Raw genomic sequence first — 20,380 nt, forward strand, 5'->3', positions numbered from 1 at the left:
GGTAGTTTGGATACTATCACCATAACTACAAACACTGAATTGAGAAAAGCACGAACGTAGGAACGTACCATGATTCAAAGTTTTGTAATTTTTGAAGGGGAATTTAATAACAAATATAAAGAGAAAAAAAGCAGGCGAGCCCTAATTCAGGCCAGCCCTATGTGTCCGCAGCATCTACTGCCGAGGCTGCTCCAAGCCGCTGTGCTGCTCGTGCGCGCTCCTGGATAGGGGCCACAGCGAGCTCAAGTGCGACATCAGGACGGAGATCCAGCAGCGGCAGGAGGAGCTGGACGTCATAACCCAGGACCTGCAGGAGCAGGACCGCGCCTTTGGCGCGGCGCAGGCGCAAATGACCTCGGCCGTCAGCCAGCTGGGCCGCGTGCGCGCGGACATCGAGGAGCAGATCCGCGCGGGCGTGCGTCAGGTGGTGGAGCACGTGCTAGATCAGGAGCGTCAACTGCTGGAGGAGTTGAATGCAGGGTACCAGCGCAATTACGAAGAGATAGCAGGCCAACTGGGCCGCCTGGATGCTGTGCTGCAGCGCATCCGTACGGGCAGCATGCTTGTGCAGAGGATGAGGCTCTATGCTTCCGACCAGGAGGTGCTGGACATGCACGGCTTCCTGCGTGAGGCACTCCACCAGCTGCGCCAGGAGGAGCCCCAGAGCCTGCGAGCTGCTGTGCGCACGTACAGCTTCGACGAATTCAAGGTGCGCCTGCAGGATCTCGTCTCTCGTATCACCCAGGGCACAGGTAAGCCACCCTCATGGCTGGCCTGTTTATCGTTTAAGGGCTTGGGCCTTGCCACTGTCCCTTGGGAAAGGCGGGGTAGAGAAGATCAGTTCCGTATGACAGAAAAGGAAACTGGGGTTTTTATTGTCTCTTGGGTTTGATCACATCATAGGTTACAGGGTGCAGGATAAATCTGGGGGAGAGGAGGCACTGACAGGAGGCTGAAGCCACCCGGAGGGGTCACGTTTGACTGATTAACAAGGTCCTGTGGATTAGCTGCGATCTTGTGACCCTAGAGGAAGTTAAGAAACGGCAAAGCTGAGAACCAGACCCTGTATCATTTTAGCCCCAGAGGGACCAACCACTTTAGGAGGTTCTCTTAAGCCACCTGTGTCCAGCAACAGAGAAGTTAACTTGAACATGAGGTATGGGCAGAGGAGCTGAAAACCACTCCCCCTGTCCCCTGTGGTTGGGTGCTTACCCAGAACCATGCTAGGGCTCCGTGGAGGAGACCTTTTTCCCCTGGGATGGCCCGCCATCTGGACCAGCTGCCAACCTTTATGGGCCCTGACTTGTACTGGGCACTTGGGAAGTATGGAGACAGCACACCAGTTCCTGACCTGGAGTTGTCCAGTCCAACTGGGAGACAAGGTTGGGTGGGGCCCATGACATAGCTGAGGAATGAGACAGTGCTTGGCTCTGCAATACAAATCCAGGAGTTGCAGCACCTTTATAGGAGCTGGAGATATCAGGGGGGTTCCAAGAGACACAGGGGGTACACTAGAGGGTCTCCAGGGTGGGGAGGCTTTAATGGCTCTTTGGCAAAATCTCTAGGCTGGACTCTGAGGTCTGGTCAGCTGGTGTGAGGATGCCCTTACTGGGTAAGGGGAGGGAGGCTACAGAATCTGAGAGTTCTCAGGTAGGTGCCAGTGATGGAGACCTTGCTCACTCCTGCCCTTGGAGATAGTGGACGTGGGCTTATAACAGTGCAGTGCTAGAGTGAGCATGGACTTAGCCTTCTCCACCTAGGTGGTGACTGTTACCCATGTACAGGAAATGACCTGCATAGAGTTTAAACAGCTTGCCTTGGGTGTTGTAACCGGGAAGTGGCAGAGAAAGGAGTTATTTTATTCTGAAGCATGAGAGATTTAGATTTAATAGAAACAGGGTGCAGGTCAGAAGAGTATCACGGAGCTCTCACTATGCAGAGAAATCAGCAAGCAGTAAACGGTGTTAGGATTGTCCATGCTTTGCCTTGGTGGTAGCCCCAAGATGGAGAGAGCTGTGCTTGGGGTTTGGAGCCAAAGGCAAGCACTCTCTAGTGCTACCTTTCTCTTCCTTCTGGCTGAGTTCATGCCCATTATAGTCAGGGAGCTTTCTTTCCAATTACAGCCCCTCCATGGAGCTTCCCCAGTGCTGCCAGAGGCCCTGGAGAATGGGTCTCCAGGAAAAGCAACGGGAATGTTTCCTTTGTCACTGTCCTGAGACAGGATGCTTCTCACCAGGGATGTCTCTGACCTGCCTGTGACCTTCTCTGTGTTCTCCAGATGCAGCTGTTAACAGGAGAGCCAGCCCAGAAGCTTCCCGCACTCCCAGAGACACTTTTGACGTTGACCCGGTGAGATGGGCTTGAGGTCTGAAGGGGATGTGGTATGTCCTGCCGGTCAGGTGGGTTGGGAGTTCCCCTGTGTAAGGAAGGAAACTGAGTCTTGCTCTCCCTGTGTCTGCAGGCAGTAGAGGAGAGAGAGCACCTGAGAGAGGGACAGCAAGGACCTGGACTGGAGCCTTCAGTGGGAGGGAACAAAGGGCGGGCTGGCTGGCTGGCTCTGGGCTCCTAAATGCCAAAGTAGCTCTTGATGGGTTCAGGAGGGGTTAGGCCCAGGGATGGACAGGAGATAAAGGAGGTGGTCGCTGGTAGGCAGGCCCTTGAGAGATGCGGCAGATGACCCTCCCCTCCATGTGCCCCACCCCAGGTATGTGGACCTTCCCCTCGTCTCCCCCCACACATGGATCTTGGAGACAAATGGAGAATGGGGCCAGGAGTCCGACAGTGATCACAGCAGCCTGGGTTCTATCGATGTGATTTCAGGGCCAGCATAGTTCCAAGGACCATAGTTTTCAGGCTTTGGAAGTGCCCACACTCTCTCTAATGTTGGCATTACCTCTGCAGCACCCCTGACCTGTGGCTGTCCAGCTATCATGCACACCCTCCAGGGACAGGAAGCTCACTCATTCTTGAGGCAGCCACCCCCATCGCTGGACTGCTCTTAGAGTGCGTCCCTGGGTGGAAATGCAGCGGCATCCCTTTAGCCTGTCCTCTTGGGTGCTTGCATGCGTGGCTCCTCTCTGCCAGGATAAGCTTCTTCAGTTTCTTCTTGGACCGGGCATCTGGTCTGCTCCCCATCCTGGTCATGCAGGTGTACGTGCCTGTTGAGGATCTGGGCCCAGGACTGACTGGTCCTCCATGGAGAGCAAGTCTTAGGGTGAGGGTGTTCAGCCTTTCTAGCTTTGCCATGGCATGGCCTATAGGAGAGAGAGGTTGCTGTACGCTGAGGCAATCAGGAGAGGCTTCCTGTTAGGAGGCAGAACTTAGGATCTGAGAGTTTCAAAGCTAGGAGATATCTTGGATTCTGACCTTCTCTTGTACAGAGGATGAAGCTAAGGCTCCCAGAGAGGGTGTGACTTAACCTGAGGCCACACAGCAAGCTAGGGGCAGGACTTGAAGCCACTTCCTAACTGCCTTGGGTACTGCATTCCCATATACCCATATACAAAAGTAAAAAACACCAGGGGGGAACCTCCCTGGTGGTCCAGTGGTAAAGACTCCACACTTCCACTACAGGGGGTGCAAGTTCGATCCCTGGTTGGGGAACTAAGATTGCATGTGCCTCGCAGCACACCCTAAAAAAATAAATAAATAAAAATAAAATAAGATGGTGCATTAAAAAAAAAAAAACGATAAAAATAAATAAATAAAATAAAACAAAAACCATTAAAAAAATAAATAAAACCAAAAAACACCAGGGGAGTTCTCTGGTGATCTAGTGGTTAGGATTCCAGGCTTTCACTGCCGTGACCTGGGTTCAACATCCCGCGAGCCACATGGTACAGCCAAAAAAAAAAAAAAGTTAAAAAAGGACATTTGAGCCCATTTTTTTTAACATGAAAAAACACATTTTATTGCGCTTAAGTTATAAGAAAATAAAATTTCTAAGTGAATCAAACCATAGACACAATCCCTTTAAAGGTTGTTTTCCTCCATCATGTCAGGTTGTTACATAACTAAAATTAACCAACTTGAATCTGATTGTTTTAAATCAGACTATAAATAAAACAAACCAAAAAATAAACCAGAAGAGGGAAAAAAAGATCACCTAGGATAGTGGTAAACCACTTTCACGGTTCAGCGTGAGTTGTGGCTCTTGGAGAATGAGGCAAACCATTTGACTTTTTCATTCATCTTGCTTGTTTGCGTGCGACGCCTTTGCTACAAAAACTGGATAGTTTCTACTTTGTCAGTTACTCAGAGCAATAAAACTGTAACAGTTGTTTTCCCAAATACTGTAAAACACTAAGACTGACCAGCAACTTGATTTTGTTTTATATATTTTTAAAATATTTTGTGAGTTTTATTACGTAGGTTCATCCATTCACCACAGCCCTCAAAAAGAAAAGTTTCTCTGCAGAACAGGCGGCAACAGCTCTGTTCCAAGGAATGTGTTTTAATTTTTGCCCAGATAAAAGAAAATAAGCTTTGCACACACACTCAATTCTTTACTTGCAGGCATACGTCACTCCTTATTTTCTGAAACTCTCCCATTCTCAGCCTCTTGGAGGCACAGATGATTCAAGTTTCAGTTCGCCCATTTTTTGGATAAGCAATACAATCACATGGTCAGAAACAAAAACCTAAAAGTAATAACGTCTCTCTCCCACCTTGTCCCCTGTCTGTCCAGTTCTTATACCCCTATTCCTATCTTTATTAATTTTTATATATCCTTCCAAAATTTCTTTATGTAATTACAAGCAAATATGACTATATATATTTGCTTTCCTTTTTTTTTTTTTGTACAAAAGTGGCACACTACCACATATACATAGTATTGTGCCCTAGGCATAATAGTATTTGGGAATTCTTTTTTTTTTTTTAATTTATTTTATTTTATTTTATTTTTTTGGCTGGGTTGGGTCTTCATTGCTGCGTGTGGGCTTTTCTCTGGTTGCGGCGAGCGGGGGCTACTCTTCATGGCAGTGCACGGGCTTCTCATTGCAGTGGCTTCTCTTGTTGCGGAGCACGGGCTCTAGGGCGCGGGCTTCAGTAGTTGTGGCGCACGGGCTTAGTTGCTCCACGGCATGTGGGATCTTCCCGAACCAGGGCTCAAACCCGTGTCCCCTGCATTGGCAGGCGGATTCTTAACTACTGTGTCACCAGGGAAGCCCCAGTATTTGGGAATTCTTACCTTATCAGTAGACAGGGAGCTTCCTGATGCCTTTTTGCATCTGCACAGTGGTCCACTGGTGGATGTAGCATGTTTATTTTTAGCTGACTCCTTGGCTATTTAGGTTGTTTTGGCATTACAAACAGTGCTAGAATGAAAAATGTCCCCAAAGAAATCTTATGAATGATAGTTGAAAGTGCCCTGGGTCCACAGAGTGCACTGTCTTCCAGGTGCCAGTCGCTGGTTAATGAACAACAAGAGAGCCCGTACTCTTGTGTGAATAAGGTCTAGGCGTTTTGCCAGGTCTTGTCTTGTGACCTCTCACTACCAGCTACTAAGCAGTTTGAACTTGGAGCCTCAGAAGAATCCTCTTCCTGAAAAGTCTCTTGCTTTCACTTTGGTAATAGGCTTGGGGGTGAGGGTGGATAGAGCTGGGGAATGGAAGTGGGTCACATACCACGCGTGCAAAGGACAGGTGTGGCCGCTTGAGGGTGGCAGGCATGGTCTGGTTGTACCAGAAGAAAGGCAACACTTGGACCCACATTCCTGCCTTAGGAGGCAGGAACTGGGCTCCTAGGGCCAACACTCATCCCTCTTGAAACTGCTGGTGTACTTTCATCGCCACCCTGTGCCTGTAGGCAGAGAGGATGAAAAACACCAACTGGCTTAACTAGGAGCACGTGGGTGGGACAGTGGCTCGGACATTTTCCCTCCTCTATTTCTCACAGGCTCTTTTTGCAATGATGTCACAATACAATGGAGAAAAAAATAAATTGTTTTAAAACTGTAAAACAACTATAAATCAGGCATCATGACTTTTTTTCTTTACTGAGCCCTCATGTGTGTCCCCTGCTTCATTAACATTGCAGGGGGTGTCAGGGAGGATGGAACGGAGGTGGAGAGGAGCCCAGCCCTGTCTTGGGGGAGTTCACAGCCCAGGTGGAAAGAGGTTCTCTTACATGCCAAGCAGTTTACAGAGACACACATGAAGGACAGACCAGGACCTTTTCAACTCTTTCATTTTTAATGGTGATCAAATACATACAACATAAAATTTGCCTAGAAGTGGAATTGCTGGATCATGTACTAATTCTGTTTTTAATTTTTGAGGAACCACCATACGGTTTTCCGTCGTGGCTGCGTCATATTCTGCGTTACCACCGACAGTGCACAGCGGTTCCAACTTCTCTACATTTCTCATTCACACTTTGTTTTTAATAGTGGCCGTCTTAATGAATGTGAAGAGTGGTTTAAACTTTTTTGACCACCACCCACTGTAAAAAATACAGTTTACGTCTAACCTACAGGGTATACACATGCACATACCTGTAGCTAAAACAGAAGTTTTGCAAAAGAAATTACACTTATAAACATGGGAGGTACTCTAATGTTCTGTTCTGTACTATTCCATGTAATACCAAAAAATGCTAGTCATGACATTGCTTTCATGATCCACTCGTGGGTCACAGCTGTAGCTTGCAGAACACTGGCACAGGGAGTGCTGTGGAGATTGTGTACCTTCCCTAGAGGCCTGGGAGAATATGACCTGGGAGATCATCCCCTCGCCCCTTCCCACACACAGGTGCGCTCTCTGATCCGGCCTTCCTCCCTTTCTGTAAAGATGTTGAGAAAAAGCAACCCGGGAAACGAGGAGGGAAGGAAATCAGTCCATTATAGCCAATGATTTGGGAGCCCACATTTCACATGAAAGCACTCGATACCAAGAAGAGCCCCACCTCAGGGTCCCAGTCCCCAGCACGTGGCCTGTCGTGCGGGGCTTTCCCTGCCTTCCCCAGCCTGGGCTCGGCCAGGTAATCCCTGCTGTTCACCCCGTGAGGGTGGGCCCCACCACATGGGAGGGACAGAGCTTGTCCTGAGGAAGGCACATCCCTGGCCTCATCCTCGTACAGCCCAGTGCCTGGCTTTTCTCTGCTCAACCCAGAGCCCCCTCCAGCTGTGTGGGAATCCCCTTCCTTCACTGGGTGGGCCGACCGCAGGCTCCTGATGGATGGTCATCCACTGAGCGCACAGGGCCTGTGAGGTCAGGATTGCAGGCAGGAGTGGCAGGCCAGGGCCCCTGGATTGAGCCCCGGAGGCTGGGCCTCCCCTTTCGGAGGGACACTCCCCACGTCACCCACTTGGTTTCAGCAAAAGGTCCGGCTTATTCTTCAGTGTCACACGGTAGAGAAAGATGGTGCAGAGGGATGTTAAAGGATACAGTGGGTGCAGGAAGGGAGCTTGCATTTCAAAAACACGATTCAAGCCCTGGTCCAGGCCCTTATTAGGTATGTGACCTTAGGAAATCAGTTCACCTCTTTGTGCCTCGGTTTCCTTCTCTGTGGATAGGCAATAATCGTAATATAGTACCATCCTCTTTTTTTTAACGATAATTTTATTGTAAAATTCACATAAGAAAATTCACCATTTTAACTATTTTAAAGTGTACAATCCAGTGACATTTAGTACACACAGTCTGGTGCAACCATCCCACCTCTAGTGCCAGAGTACTTTCATTACCACAAAAGGAAACCCGGTACCCATGAAGCAGTCGCTCCTCACTTCCCCTCCCCCAGCCCCTGGCAACCACCAATCTGCTGTCTCCGTGCATTGGCACCTCTGAATATTTCATGTAAATGGAATCATACAGTATGTATTCTTCTGTGGCCGGCTTTTCACTTAGCCTGATGTGTTCAAGGTTCATCCACGTTGTGTGTGTCAGAACTTTATTCCTTTTTATGGCTGGATAATATTCCCCTGAATGGCTGTCCCACATTTTGTTTATCCATTCATCAGCTGATGGACATTTGGGTCGTTTCCACCTTTTGGCTATTGCGAACAGGTGACGGGGAGGCCAGTGTCAGCTCAGTGGAAGGATTTCCTCCCTGTTATGACTTTGCAGCTGGAGACGAACTGCTTCCATTAGTAGTGAGCATTTTGTCCCTGGAGTTGTCTAGGCTGGGCCTGTTGTCACACGTGCCTTGAATTGTTGGGCAGTGTGATCCCTGAGGTCATCTTTCAGCCCCGTTAGGATGCACAGGCATTGAAGTGGTCCCTGGATGCCAGCACCTCAGGGTCACAAGGGAGTGAAGTCATGGAGGCTGTGGGGAGGATTTCTGGTCCCCAATAGGCTCTGGGCTTTGGACTGGGCAGCCTGCACCTGTTTCTGGGTGAGGCCTTGGGGAATGGGCTGACCCCAGGCCTGGGGACCTGGCCCTTGTCCTGCTGCCTGGTCATTTCTGACTACCCTCATTTCCTGACTGTGCAGCCAGAGGCGGCGCAGAGGGCCCAGGTGCAGGCCCCAGGATTGACTGTGGTACAGCCGGTGCCAGGGGCGCACCCCGTGCCAGTGTACGCCTACTCCATCAAAGACCCCTCCTGCAGAGAGGTAAGGTTCTCCCCCGCCCTCCCCCCTCCCCTCCCGAGGGCCCAGAGCCTCCTAGGCGGTAAGAGGTGGAGCTGAAGTGAGAATCCAGACCTCAATAGGCACCTACTCTCCGCTCTCCCTGCTCTTGGTTGCCCTGTCAGGAAGCTCCTCTCCAAGCATGAGCCCCTCCCAGGGCAGTCAGAGGCCAGCAGAGGTCGGTGGTCAGTGGTCACCAGCAGGGCCAGTGTGCATGCTGACCTGGGAGGCCATCCTTTATAGAGAGGCGTGATCTGGGTGGCAGACAGCAGAGAGAAGAGCAGGAGCAAAGGGCACGGGGGGCACATGTTCCTGCCACCAGGTCTGGTCTCTGCCCGCTGCCCCAGTGGGAGGCTCCTGACCCTACCCTGTGACTCCCCGCTGCACAGGAGGTCTCCAACACAGCCACACCACAGAAGAGGAAGTCCTGCCAGACCGAGTGCCCCAGGAAGGTCATCAAGATGGAGTCTGAGGAGGAGAAGGAGTCAAGGTTGGCTCGGAGCTCCCCTGAGCAGCCCCGGCCCAGCACCTCCAAGGCAGTCTCGCCACCCCACCTGGACAGGTCCCCCAGCCCCAAGACCCCCGTCATAGGAAATGAGACCTTCCTGCCCGACAGCAACCATGCGACCAGCGACCCTGGGGAGGCAGGTAGGGAGGTGCGTGGGCAGCAGAGGCTGAGGCCTGCACGCTGTCCTCCAGGGGCTGGGTGGGACCCCTCTTCTGCATCCTGACCCTCCCCACGGAGCCCAAAGCCAACAGCATTCCCTGTGTGTCCCGCCCTCAGCTGCCACCAGACGGGGAAGGGAGAGCCCAGGGTTTGTCTGGGGGGTGAGAGTGGATAGTTCAGCTAGCCTGTGTTTTGCTGGGATGCCAATGAGACGAGCGTGACGGGCCAAAGACCACATCTCCTTAGTTCCTTCCCCTAACACAGTCTTCGCACTCTTACAGAACCCAGCACTGTGCCTCTGCATGGGGTGGGTCTCCCCAAGAAATGTTTGTTGGTGGGTGCCTGGTATGTGCCCAGAGAGGACTTGGGTAAAGTCCACACCCATCGGTTCCCCAATTTTTCTGCCACCTGCCTAAGGTACCTCGTTTGTCCTAGATACCTTTTACGGCCCCTGCCAGAGAGGGAGTCCTTTCATGTGAGTTGAGGTCAGCCCATAGAATTCTGGAATGTTCAAGACAGTTCTTCCTGGATCTGTTTTACCCAGAGTCCAGCTTTATTTTCATTCTAGGTCCCACACTGACCCCTGTTCCTGGTCACACTGAACCCCGACCCTGGTCACACACTCAGCCCTGACTGTTAATCCTTGCTCACAAATACTATTGGTAATCAGAAGGTTTTGATTAACCTAGATAAAGTATCTTTTTTTAAAACTAATTAAGTTGTTTCTTTATTTATTGGCTGCGTTGGGTCTTTGTCGCTGCACACAGGCTTTCTCTAGTTGTGGCAAGCGGGGGCTACTCTTCATTCTGGTGCGCGGGCTTCTCATCGTGGTGGCTTCTCTTATTGCGGAGCACGGGCTCTAGGCGCGCAGGCTTCAGTAGTTGTGGCACGCGGGCTCAGTAGCTGTGGTTCGTGGGCTCTAGAGCGCAGGCTCAGTAGTTGTGGTGCACGGGCTTAGTTGCTCCGGGGCATGTGGGATCTTCCGGGACCAGGGCTCAAACCTGTGTCCCCTGCATTGGCAGGCGGATTCTTAACCACTGCGCCACCCGGGAAGCCCGATAAAGTATCTTTTAACTCAAACGTCTTGTGGCTTACGGAGCTGAGAAGTGGAACAAACCAGTGTGCCGCTTTAGGACGGCCAAAGGTTCCAAACCAGGTGGTGCTTGTCACGCCCCCTCCACAGGTAATAAATTCTGAATCACTCCAGGGCCAACAGCTGAATTAAGCGTTCACAGGCAAGGCACAGTACGCAGTGATGGAAGTCCACCTTGAATAACCCCTCTGCACAAGCAGATGCACATTGGCACACACGCTGAACATTCACATCCCCCGTTGCAGGGCACACGTCACCCACCCCGTTCACTGGCCTGCAAGGATTCCCACGGGAGAACACCCTGGGCCCCGTCCACGGGCATCCCTGGCAGGCCCTAACGTTGTCTCCCCTACCCCGTTTCAGAGGAGCGTGTCGTGGTGATCAGCAGCTCGGAAGACTCAGATGCCGAAAACTCGGTGAGTGGCTCAGAAGTTCGGCCTAGGACTCCTGCCTCCCCCCATTCCAGGTCCCAGGGGCCGCAGCCACAGCAGGTGACTCTCAGACTCGCGTTGCGCCTGGGGAATTTACCAGCAAGGCAGTGAGTCCTGAGCTGTCCAGAGGATAGTCTCCAAATGCCAGCTGTGGTCTGGATCGCTCTGACCCTTCCTCCATACCAGGGCAGCAGCCTTCAGTAATCACATGTACTCTTCTGAAAAGCTGGGAGCGGGCTTCCTTCCAGGGCTCTGTCTCATTTCTGGACTAGCCAATGCCTGTGTCTGGAGCTTCCTTATGCGTTTCCTGCCCTCTTAAGTCCTCGGTGAGGAGGGTGGACAAGCGTTCATTCCCTGGTTAATGGCAGCTGTTGAGGGCTCTCTGGGGGTGTGAGGGCGCAGGGCAGCCCCATGCAGGGCCCAAACAAGCACGTGGTGACTCCATGTAAGAAGAACTTCTTTAAAGCCATCCCACAATGGAACAAGTGACCTTACGGGTTGTGACCCTTCTGTCCCTGGAGGTTTGTTAATGGAGGCTGGGCTGTCACCTGTCCAGGGGCAGAAGGGATCGGAATAGAGTGGAAGGTTGGACTGGGTGGCCCCTGAGGTCCCTTCCAGCCCTCAGTCTGAGGTTCTGTGTTGGAAAGCGTATGGAGCCCACGGAGACCGTCGCACCTCCCTCCTCGCCAGCCCAGCCTACGCCGAGAGCTCGCCGAGCGTCCCACCCCTGCTGGGCCTCTCTTCTGCCCCGTGGCACATGCCAACCCCCGGCTTGGCCTCCCCACCATCCTGCAGAGCAAGCTGCCGTCCCTGATGCTGTGTGTCCCGGACAGCCTGCCGCTCACCAGGAGCAAGCTGCCGTCCACCGTGGGATCAACTTCCTATCACGCAGAGCACAAAGAAACCCGCGCCTTCGCCATATCTTACGCCTGCCCCTCAGAGTGTATTGTGCCCCCATGTGGACTTGTTCTCCCTCCCAAGGGCCAGTCCAGGCCACCACCCCGGCCACCACCGGGACTCCCAGCCAACCTGCCGGTCCCCAGGAGTGTCCTGCCCGCCTCACAATGGCCAACAGCCAACCCCGCCGGGCAGGACGGGCAGCACGATCCCGCGGCCGCTCCCTCCGGGGCTCCTCGCGCGTGGCCCAGTGGCTCAACAACTTCTTTGCCCTTCCGCTCTCCTCTGTGGCTCCCCAACTTGATGCCTCTCTCAGGGGGGGGGTCGGGGGAGGCAGAGCACCCCAGGCTCTTGGAGCAGGAGTCTCTCCTGGGGACTCTGGCAGAGCCCCCATGGAGAATCCCCAAGTCCAGGTCCCACTGGAAGTCCCTCCAAATGCATTCCCACCACCCCACCCTCCAAATAGGCCTCCCACGAGCACGGGCCCCCCGCAGACAAGCCTCTGAGAGCCCAAGTGCCTCCCTCCTCTGCAGCCCTGACCCTGGTCACCTTCCTCTTGTAACCTTGTGGCCAACACACCCCCTCTGCTCCCCAAGCCCCTCCACCCTGCTACCCAGCCCAGCCCACGCACCTGAAGGCCCTACACACAGGAGGCATCCAATACATCATCAGAGAGTGAACAAGGGCATGAATGGCTCCATGGACCTCTGGGTAAAGAGACAAGTCCTCCCACAGCCAGGGGGGTGTGACTGAGATTCAGGCCCTTGTTCCTCACATCCTCAGGCCTCTTTGCCCAAGACAAGGAAGCTTCTCTCACCCTTTGCACCTCCCACTGCCCCATCCCCCCACCCCAAGCCTTCCCACTGGGCCTCTGCCAGGATGTAAGCCCACGAGGGCAGGGACTATGTCGCTCCCAGGCCCTGGCAGGTGCGGCTGCTCAATAAATACTTGTTGAACGATCACCCTTGCAAACCCTTCTTCCATGACCATCAGATTCCCTGCTGGGCTTAGCCCTTACCTGCAGGTGTTTTTTGTCTCCTCCCTGCACTGACGCTTGGTTCACCTGGGGGGCTGCTATGTCCCTCTTTCCCCCACATCCTGGGAGCATCAGAGGTGGGAGGTAGGGTCCAGGCCGTCTGTGCCTCCTGTTTGGGTCCCACCGTCTGGCAAGATCCCCTGTGCCTTTGAGGGTTGGGCTCTCCAGATGAACCCCACTTGCCCCAGCTCATCTCAGACATCCTCCTGCCTTCCCCCACGTAGGAAGACTGCCTCCTAGGTTTCCTCTCCCCACGCAGGTCCAGCCTTCCTGGGTGACTTCAACATCCACCACCCTGGTCTCTCCTCACCTTGAGCTTTCAGGGATCTTTGCCCCATTCCCCTGCAGCTGCCAATCCCATCCCCCATGCCCCCTCCGCCCAGACCTCGCCATCACTGAGAACTTTCCATCTCTAAACTGTCCCACGCAGACTCTGACCACAGCCTCCTGCTTGAGCTCTCAACCCGTTCCTTCCAGGACCTCTGCCCTCTCCCTCCCAGCTCCTTCTGCCTCTGCCTCCTGCCCACCAGCCAGCAAGGTCCCCCATTTCAGCCAACCTTTCACCAGGATCTCAGTGCCCTGCCTCCCCCACCCGCCGGCCTCCTGGTAGCCTGTCCTCCAAAGACAACCCTGGAAGGATTTGGTGGCGTTCCCCTGCTCCACGCCGCCACCAGGAGGCCGACTTGTGTTGGAGAAAAGTCAAGGCGAGGAAAGCTACAAATGATTGTCTCCTGGGCTCCCTGGCTTCCTGCCTCAGCACGCCCCTCTGCTCTCCACGGCCCCTCACTGCACCTCCACTTCCCTAGCTCTGGTCCCTCATCCCCGCCCCGCTCGCTCTTGCCAGGTGGCTGCACCTTCTGCCCTCGGAGGTTGACAGGTGGCATGGGAGCAGCCCCTGTCTCACTCTCTGATGACAGATTGACCCGACCTGGTTACATCCTTCCCCCGTTCCTTCTGTTAGGATGGTGGGGATGGCCACCTCCCTGTAGGACTCACGCCCCCTCTTCCTGGCCCCACCCTCCTGTCTCCTCGGGAGCCTACTGCATCCCCCCATGCTCATTTGTGTCTTCAGACACTCTCTATGGGCTACAGCTAGGCACCCTGAAGAAAGTCTTTCCTATCTCGGCAACCCCCACCCCGGACCTTCACCCCCTTGGTGCTCCTTCCTCACCCCACTCCCCTGCCCTTCCCCACCATGCCAGTGAGCCCTGCCACCAGCGCCAAGGTAACCTCCACACCTCCGGGTCCAGTGGTCGCCTTCAGTCCTAACTCCCCGAAAGACTCTGCTTCCCTTGGGTTCAGGACACTTCCTCCTGCAGCTCTGGCTGCTCCTCCCTACTCCCCCTTCAGGTCTCTGTGTTCTTTTAACTGTTGTTCTCTGGCTTAGGTCTGGGCCTTCTTCTCTTTCTAGTCTGTGTACTCCCCCCCCCGCCACTCCCCGTGATCTCAGCCACACCCACGTCTTCACTATGGGCTCATGCCCGCAGGACCAACAGAACCAATGGCGTCCTGACAGCTCCACTCAGATGCCCCATAGAAGCCTCGAACTCACCTCTCCTCCTCTCCTCTCAGTAAATTGCACCATCTGCCTAGTTACAGAATCCAAGACCCCAGAGCTGCCCAGGACCCCCCCTGTGCTTTTTATTATTCCTCACAGCCAATCACTTTTTGAGTCTTTCCATGTTCTAAATTCCTCTGAAATCTGGACACTTCTTTCTATTCCATAATCTTGATAACATTAAAACAAGACTGACCTTGGGTAGAGACAGAAGCCTGGGAAGGAAAGAGCGAGGAAAGGATCAGAACGCCCTTAGTCCTGCCAGACGTCATGAGTGCCAGGTGGAGGCACTGAAACCAGCAATATTTGGGGGGTGGGGTGGGACAGGGGTGGTTAGTCTAGTGCTCGGCTGTCAGCAAGGAGCCACTGGATGATATCTGAGGTTGATCAACTCAGGAAGGAGAAGCACATTTCAGGTTAGGAAGAATTAGACGATTAGAAGCAGCTGCTCACCTTTGGCGAGCCAGTCTGGAGGCAAGAGAGCCAGAGGATCACTGCCTTTGTGTAGGGCTTCTTCAGACAAGTTTTTCAAATCAACCATTACACGAGTCCAAAACTTGTTGGGGGAAAAAAAAATTTAAAAGAACACAAATTAGATCCCCCTAAGTAGGTGCATCTCTCACCCACCTTCGATACCCCCTTCCAGATCCCTGGTGCTCCCAGAGTTCTTTGGAGGAAGGGAGCAGGGCAACATTTGCAGGGTGCTCCAGACTCCCCTGTCCTCCCCTCCCTGCAGCCTTTATCTAACCTGCCAGTGTGTGAGAGCTGTAGAAAACTGGTCTGCTAAGATACTATGCTTCCAAGTGTACCGGGGTGTGTAGGCCCCCTGCTCGGGCTGCAGCTGTGTCAGTGGCTGGAATCGAGATGTGGGGGCAGGTCGATTCTGGCACAGACCTGGCGTGGTGGGCAGGGCTGGGGAGAGGCTGCCTGGGCAGCAGGGGTGCTCTGTAGGAGACCTCGCCCCTGCCGGGAGAGGCAGTGGGGCTGTAGTCTTGGGGTGGAGGGGCAAGACACAGGTCTGATGCTGGAGACCTGGAGTGAGGGCTGTGCTTAAAAACGAGGTGGGTCAGACACATGTCTGCTGCGGGCCCTGTGTTAACGGATCCGAAGCAGAAAAAGATAGATGCTCTCCTCCACTCTTCGGACGGAAGACTCACCCCCGTGCCCGATAGCAGCAGGACCAAGTGGAATCAGCAGGCGGCCTAGCCAAGGGGGCAGCCCCTGGCAGGAGTGGCAGTGGTGACCAGCCGTGGAAGGGAGGCCTGTGGGGAGCACCTGATCCAGGGGAGGGACTGTGATGCTGGTGAATGAGTGTATCAGAAAAGTAAACAGGTGCTCAGCTGCGAAGATGGGAGCCGTGTCCTCCAATGGGCAGCAGCAGCCCGCAGAGCAGTGGGCAGAGGGCAGTAGGGGCCACAGGCTGGCTAATGGGATCGTTTAGGTTAACAGATAACATGTGAAATATCTCTGGGGCCTTCAGGCTTTGCAAGAGCTGTGGTTTTGTGTTTGCAAAATACACCAGTGTGTGTCTTGCCCCACTGATCCCAGCTGTTGCTTCAGCTCGGGTGCTAAGAAGGTTCCTCAGGAGCTGCGGACTCTCGATTAGTATTAATGTCAGATACTAGACAGGTATCTTCAGGTGAGGATGTTAAATATCAAAGAGTTTGGCTCCTGTCTGATTTGCTGATGCCCGAACGTGGAATACATCAGTCATGAGGACAGTGGTTGCCAATCCTGGCTGCACACTGGTGTCACTTGGGGGGTTTTACCAAGGACAGATTCCTGGGTCCCACCCCCCAGAGATTCTAACTGACTTGGTCTGGGGTGCAGCCTGGACGTCAAGATGTTTTTAAGCTGCTATGCACAACCAAGGTAGAGACTCACTAAATTGGGGGAGTCAATTGCACATCTGTGTGTCAGAGAAATGCCGTCCATTTGTATACGTATCAGCCTTGAGCAGAGGTGAGGTGTACATTGCTGGGCTATGATCCAGGTGTGGAGGGGAAATACTGGCTCTTCCCAGATAAACCTCCTAGACTTCTGGAAGGTGATGTCAACCCAGCTGCTTCCTATGAGCACCTTGGAATGGCTGTTACACCTGCTGTGTTGAGTTGGGATGTGACTGATCTGCTAAGTTGACTGTGATGAAGATAAGTGAAATAGAGCTCATGAACCCGATTGCCTGTGTGTCCTAGTTGCCTGTGTAGCCCGAAAAGAATCCCAGATCCCACGTGGCTCAGTCTGAACACAGTTTTGCAGTCAAAGAAACACAGTCCATTAACCAAGTGTCCAGTATTTACTCACATCTTTCAGAGACTATTACAGGGGATCCAACTCCTAGCTCACAGCAGCACTCCTTAAACCCTCCACCACTTCACTCCAGCCCTCACCATCTGCCACTCCCTGGTCCCTCAAAGCCTCATCCCACTTTTCACTTAGAGTCCTCACACATGGGCTCTGGTCTCTTCCCCACTCCAGTTCCTTCTGCTGCCATTCCTTTCCCTTCCAAGCAAATCTCAGCTTTTTCCAGTGAAAGGCCCTCTCCTAGATTCTTGGGTTCTGGTCTCTGCCACTCTCCCTCTCTATCCCCCCCTCCCCATTAGCCTGATTGTGGAATAAGGTCGGGAAGTGGCAGTGTCGGGGTGTGGAACAGGGGCAGAAAATGAGCAGGGCCAGAAAGACATCCTGCCCTGGAGCCTCTATGTGCTGATTCTGTTAAGTCTGGGTCTTTAAAAAAAGTCTTTTTTAATTGTGTCAGTACTTCCCAGCTGTACTGCTGGGATTTAAGGCAGGGAGGGGGAATTGCCTTTACACCTGGCTGGAGTTCAGTGGGAGGCATTCCAGTGAGACCAGTCCCATGGGGTAGCCATACTTTATGGAAGTTCCCAAGGACAAGAGGAATCTGGGAGGAAAAGGAGTCACGGCTGGAAGATTCAGCCCTCCTTCCCTCGACAACTCAGTGGAAAGGAGTGTCCTTTTATGAAGGGAGCAAGCAGGTCTTCAGTAAGTTCAGGACGAAGGATATTTCCATGACTATAAAAGAGAAAATGACCCCAGGACCTCGGGAGGCTCTTAAAAAATGAGGTTCTCATGGCTATCATAGATGACCCTGGTATAAAGATGGGGGAGTTAGCTCAAGGATGCAGGTGTGCTGCTTGCCAGGGAGCTCAACCCTTGGAGGAGAATATCTGAAGAGAAGACTCTGGCCCTGCAGCCTGAAGAGACAGTACCAGAAGACAGATGGAAGCACCCTGGGCCACTGCAAGGGCTTCTGCAGTTTAGAGCAAAGAGAAGAAGGAAGAAGGGAAAAAGCCCAGCGTACTGTGTCGGTGGATGGCAGAGAGGACTTGGCCAAGGGGACAGCTCTTCAGCCGAAGCCCAGGGGAGGCCATAGCAAGGGGAGTCCAGCTCTTTCCACCAGCCCAAGTGTGAGAGCACCCCAGCCTTGTGATCAGAACAGGCACTGGAAGATTGGAGATAGAAAACAACTTGATTCTCCCATGGGGGAAGAAGGCGGCGTCTCCTGTCTACAGGCTAGCAACTTTAAGGAAGACTCCTGGAGAAGGCTCCTCATAGGGAGGCAAGGGAGCCGTGACAGCGCGACAGAGACTCAGAGCAAGACAGGCCAGATGGATGTATGGTCAAATGGAGAATACAGATATGCAAGGCATATCTTTTGTCAAATTAGGGCCTCAGGTATAAAGTCCCAGAACTCACAGGCTGCTGTAAGCAACACCAGCTCTAGATGGACTCATAGTGAATGTTTCTATCAGTGACTAGGAGGAAGTTGGTGAGCCTGGGGCAGGGCTGTGAAAGGCAAATACAGATCAGCCCCTCTCAGGAAGCACATTTTAATTGTGATTAGTAAAGACTTTGCTCTTGGCTGAAGTTTTGGTAAAACAAATGTTTCACCTGGAGGGTGGAAGGGCCTAAGTATGCTAATTCTGCCCCAGACCAGGGACGTTAGCCAGAGGCCAGAGTTCAGGGAGGCCTCAGATGGCCCCACGTGAGGCTGACTCCATCAGCCACCAGGGACAGTCCCTAAGGGGGAACGATCGAGGTCTTCTCTGGACTCTGTCCCAGCAGTGCCCCCAACTGGCCCTGTGACATTGGCCCTGTCCCTCCCAGTGTCTGGTTAGTGTCCACAGGTGGCATTCACAGGAGGTTCTGAGCAGGCCACCGAAGACTGAACGTCTGGCTTTGGCAGGTGTGCAATCTACATTATGAAAGACTCCACCCCTCTCTTTAGTCCCAGCCCCGGGGTTTAAACTCTTCTAGCCAGAGCTCTTCCCCAGCCCCAAGGCCTTGCAACAGTGTTCTTGCCTTGGTGAGGGAGAGAACAGACCCTCAGGTGCCAGCCTGGAGGAGGCCTGGCCTCCGGCTTCCCTAAGCACCATCTCCTGGACGCCAGACCTGGGGAGTCTTCTCTCTACTGTTCTCACAGCCAGGCTCTGTGTGTACCCCTAGATGTGGCTGGCGTCCCAGAGGCCCAGCAGCCCTCCCTCTCCTTTGTGCAGGACACTGGGACCTCAGCTCGCTTGGGGGACAGGAAAAGCCAGGTACCTTGCCCCTTCCAGAGAGACACCTGAGGTTCGAGATGAGCCTCCTTCCCCCTGTCCCAGGTTTATGATATTTGCTCTGAGTCTGCTCAGAGAGACGACGTCAGGGGCAGACACGTCGGGCCCTGCCAGCCTCGGCCCTGGTGCCTTCCCTAATCCTCCACACCCAGCCCTGCTCGCACATGCGCACACTCGCCCACAAAGTATCACACTTTCACACACACTTGTGTCAACACAGGTCCACAGCCCCACACCCCTCGTGCATACCCCTTTCATACACACTTGTGTCAACACAGGTCCACAATCCCACACCCCTTGTGCACACCCAGATGCACACACACACGATATTTGCATTCATTCCCACACATTTTTCACGCACACTCACACTTGCTCACGTGATCTCATCCTACTCACGCACTAACGCACGTCCTGGTTCACAAGCACAGCCCTCACACGTGCACGTTCACATCCATTCATGCGCTCACTTGGGGACCCATCTTCCCTTTCCCAGTAACATGCCCTCCCTCAAGTGCACACAGATCCCCCACCATACCCATGTGCTTGAGTCCCCCCTGCCACACTCATGCACGCACAAGCATGCACGCCTGCTCACGGGCGCAGGCTCACATCGCCACTGCGCTCCCTCTCGTCCCCCGCAGACCCCTGACCTGTTGGCTTTTCTGTGTTGCAGTCCTCCCGAGAGCTGGCCGACAGCAGCAGCGAGTCCAGTGACCTCCAGCTGGAGGGCCCCACGTCCCTCGGGGTCCTGGACAACAGCCTTGAGGACTCCCGGGCAGAAGACAGGCCCCTGGTTTTCTTTGACCTCAAGATTGACCATGAAAGTGGGTTCTCCAATGACCACCCCCCACCCCTTTCTAGCTTAGTCCCTGAGTCCCCAGGATAAGTGCAGACAGAGCCATCTGCGAGTCCGGGAGAGCCCTGAGCTCTGGCCGATGGCTGCAGCCAGAGAGTGGGCAGAGCACTGGGCCTCCCAGGCATTTGAACTTGGTTCTTTGAATAAGGACATCTGCTTTGACCAGTGCCTAAAGGCTTAAGGCAAGAGCCTCCAGGGGTTCCCGCCCACCCCACCCCCATCTTAGGGAGCCTTGGGAACACGCTTCTAAACAGAAGCACGATGTGAAAGTCGCTGCTGTGAGACCAGCAGTCCAAGCACAGCCTTAGGCCATGACTGCACCTTTCTGAACACAGGGCCCATTCGTTCCCCGGTAGCTGCACGGGGAGGCCAGCAGAGCCAAGGTCCCAGGGAAATATGACCCCTTCTCCCTCAACTCCACAGTGTTTGCCCTGGCCCTGCAGAAGGCCAGGCCCTGTCCTGCGGCCTGGACTCAATGTGGTGCTCAGCCCAGGCAGACGGAAGCAGCAGGTGTTTCCACAGGACAGAGAAGCAGTTTGCAGACCTCACTGGAAGATTCTGGGCCATGCTTTGCATGGAGTGGACTGGGCAGGTGTGCTGTCTGACCCAGTGCTCTGACAGCTGAGGGCCTTAGCTATGTGACTGATGGGATTGGAGGCCAGGGGAAAGGGAGTGGAGGGCTAGGCAGAGGCAGC

The 20,380-nt window shown here is 53.6% G+C and overlaps 1 protein-coding gene across 12 annotated transcripts in view; it reads left to right on the forward strand.

Moving 5' to 3' along the window:
• PML (PML nuclear body scaffold) overlaps nt 1-20,380 on the forward strand; it is a 45,244-nt gene that overhangs the window by 20,020 nt on the left and 4,844 nt on the right. For 4 of the 12 annotated variants that reach the window (XM_060153673.1, XM_060153652.1, XM_060153669.1 and 1 more), the window contains exons 3-8: nt 172-752; nt 2,279-2,349; nt 8,436-8,555; nt 8,960-9,218; nt 10,694-10,746; nt 19,503-19,653. In XM_060153673.1, the coding sequence (XP_060009656.1) occupies nt 172-752; nt 2,279-2,349; nt 8,436-8,555; nt 8,960-9,218; nt 10,694-10,746; nt 19,503-19,653 (1,235 nt within the window). Of the gene's footprint in view, nt 1-171; nt 753-2,278; nt 2,350-8,435; nt 8,556-8,959; nt 9,227-9,249; nt 9,261-10,693; nt 10,858-11,317; nt 12,621-19,502; nt 19,654-20,380 lie in introns of those variants that run through there. The other 8 variants (XM_060153725.1, XM_060153716.1, XM_060153708.1 and 5 more) reach the window with 8 other exon arrangements.

This window comes from Lagenorhynchus albirostris, chromosome 1 (assembly GCF_949774975.1).
Source record: "Lagenorhynchus albirostris chromosome 1, mLagAlb1.1, whole genome shotgun sequence".
Classification (NCBI taxonomy): Eukaryota; Metazoa; Chordata; class Mammalia; order Artiodactyla; family Delphinidae; genus Lagenorhynchus; species Lagenorhynchus albirostris.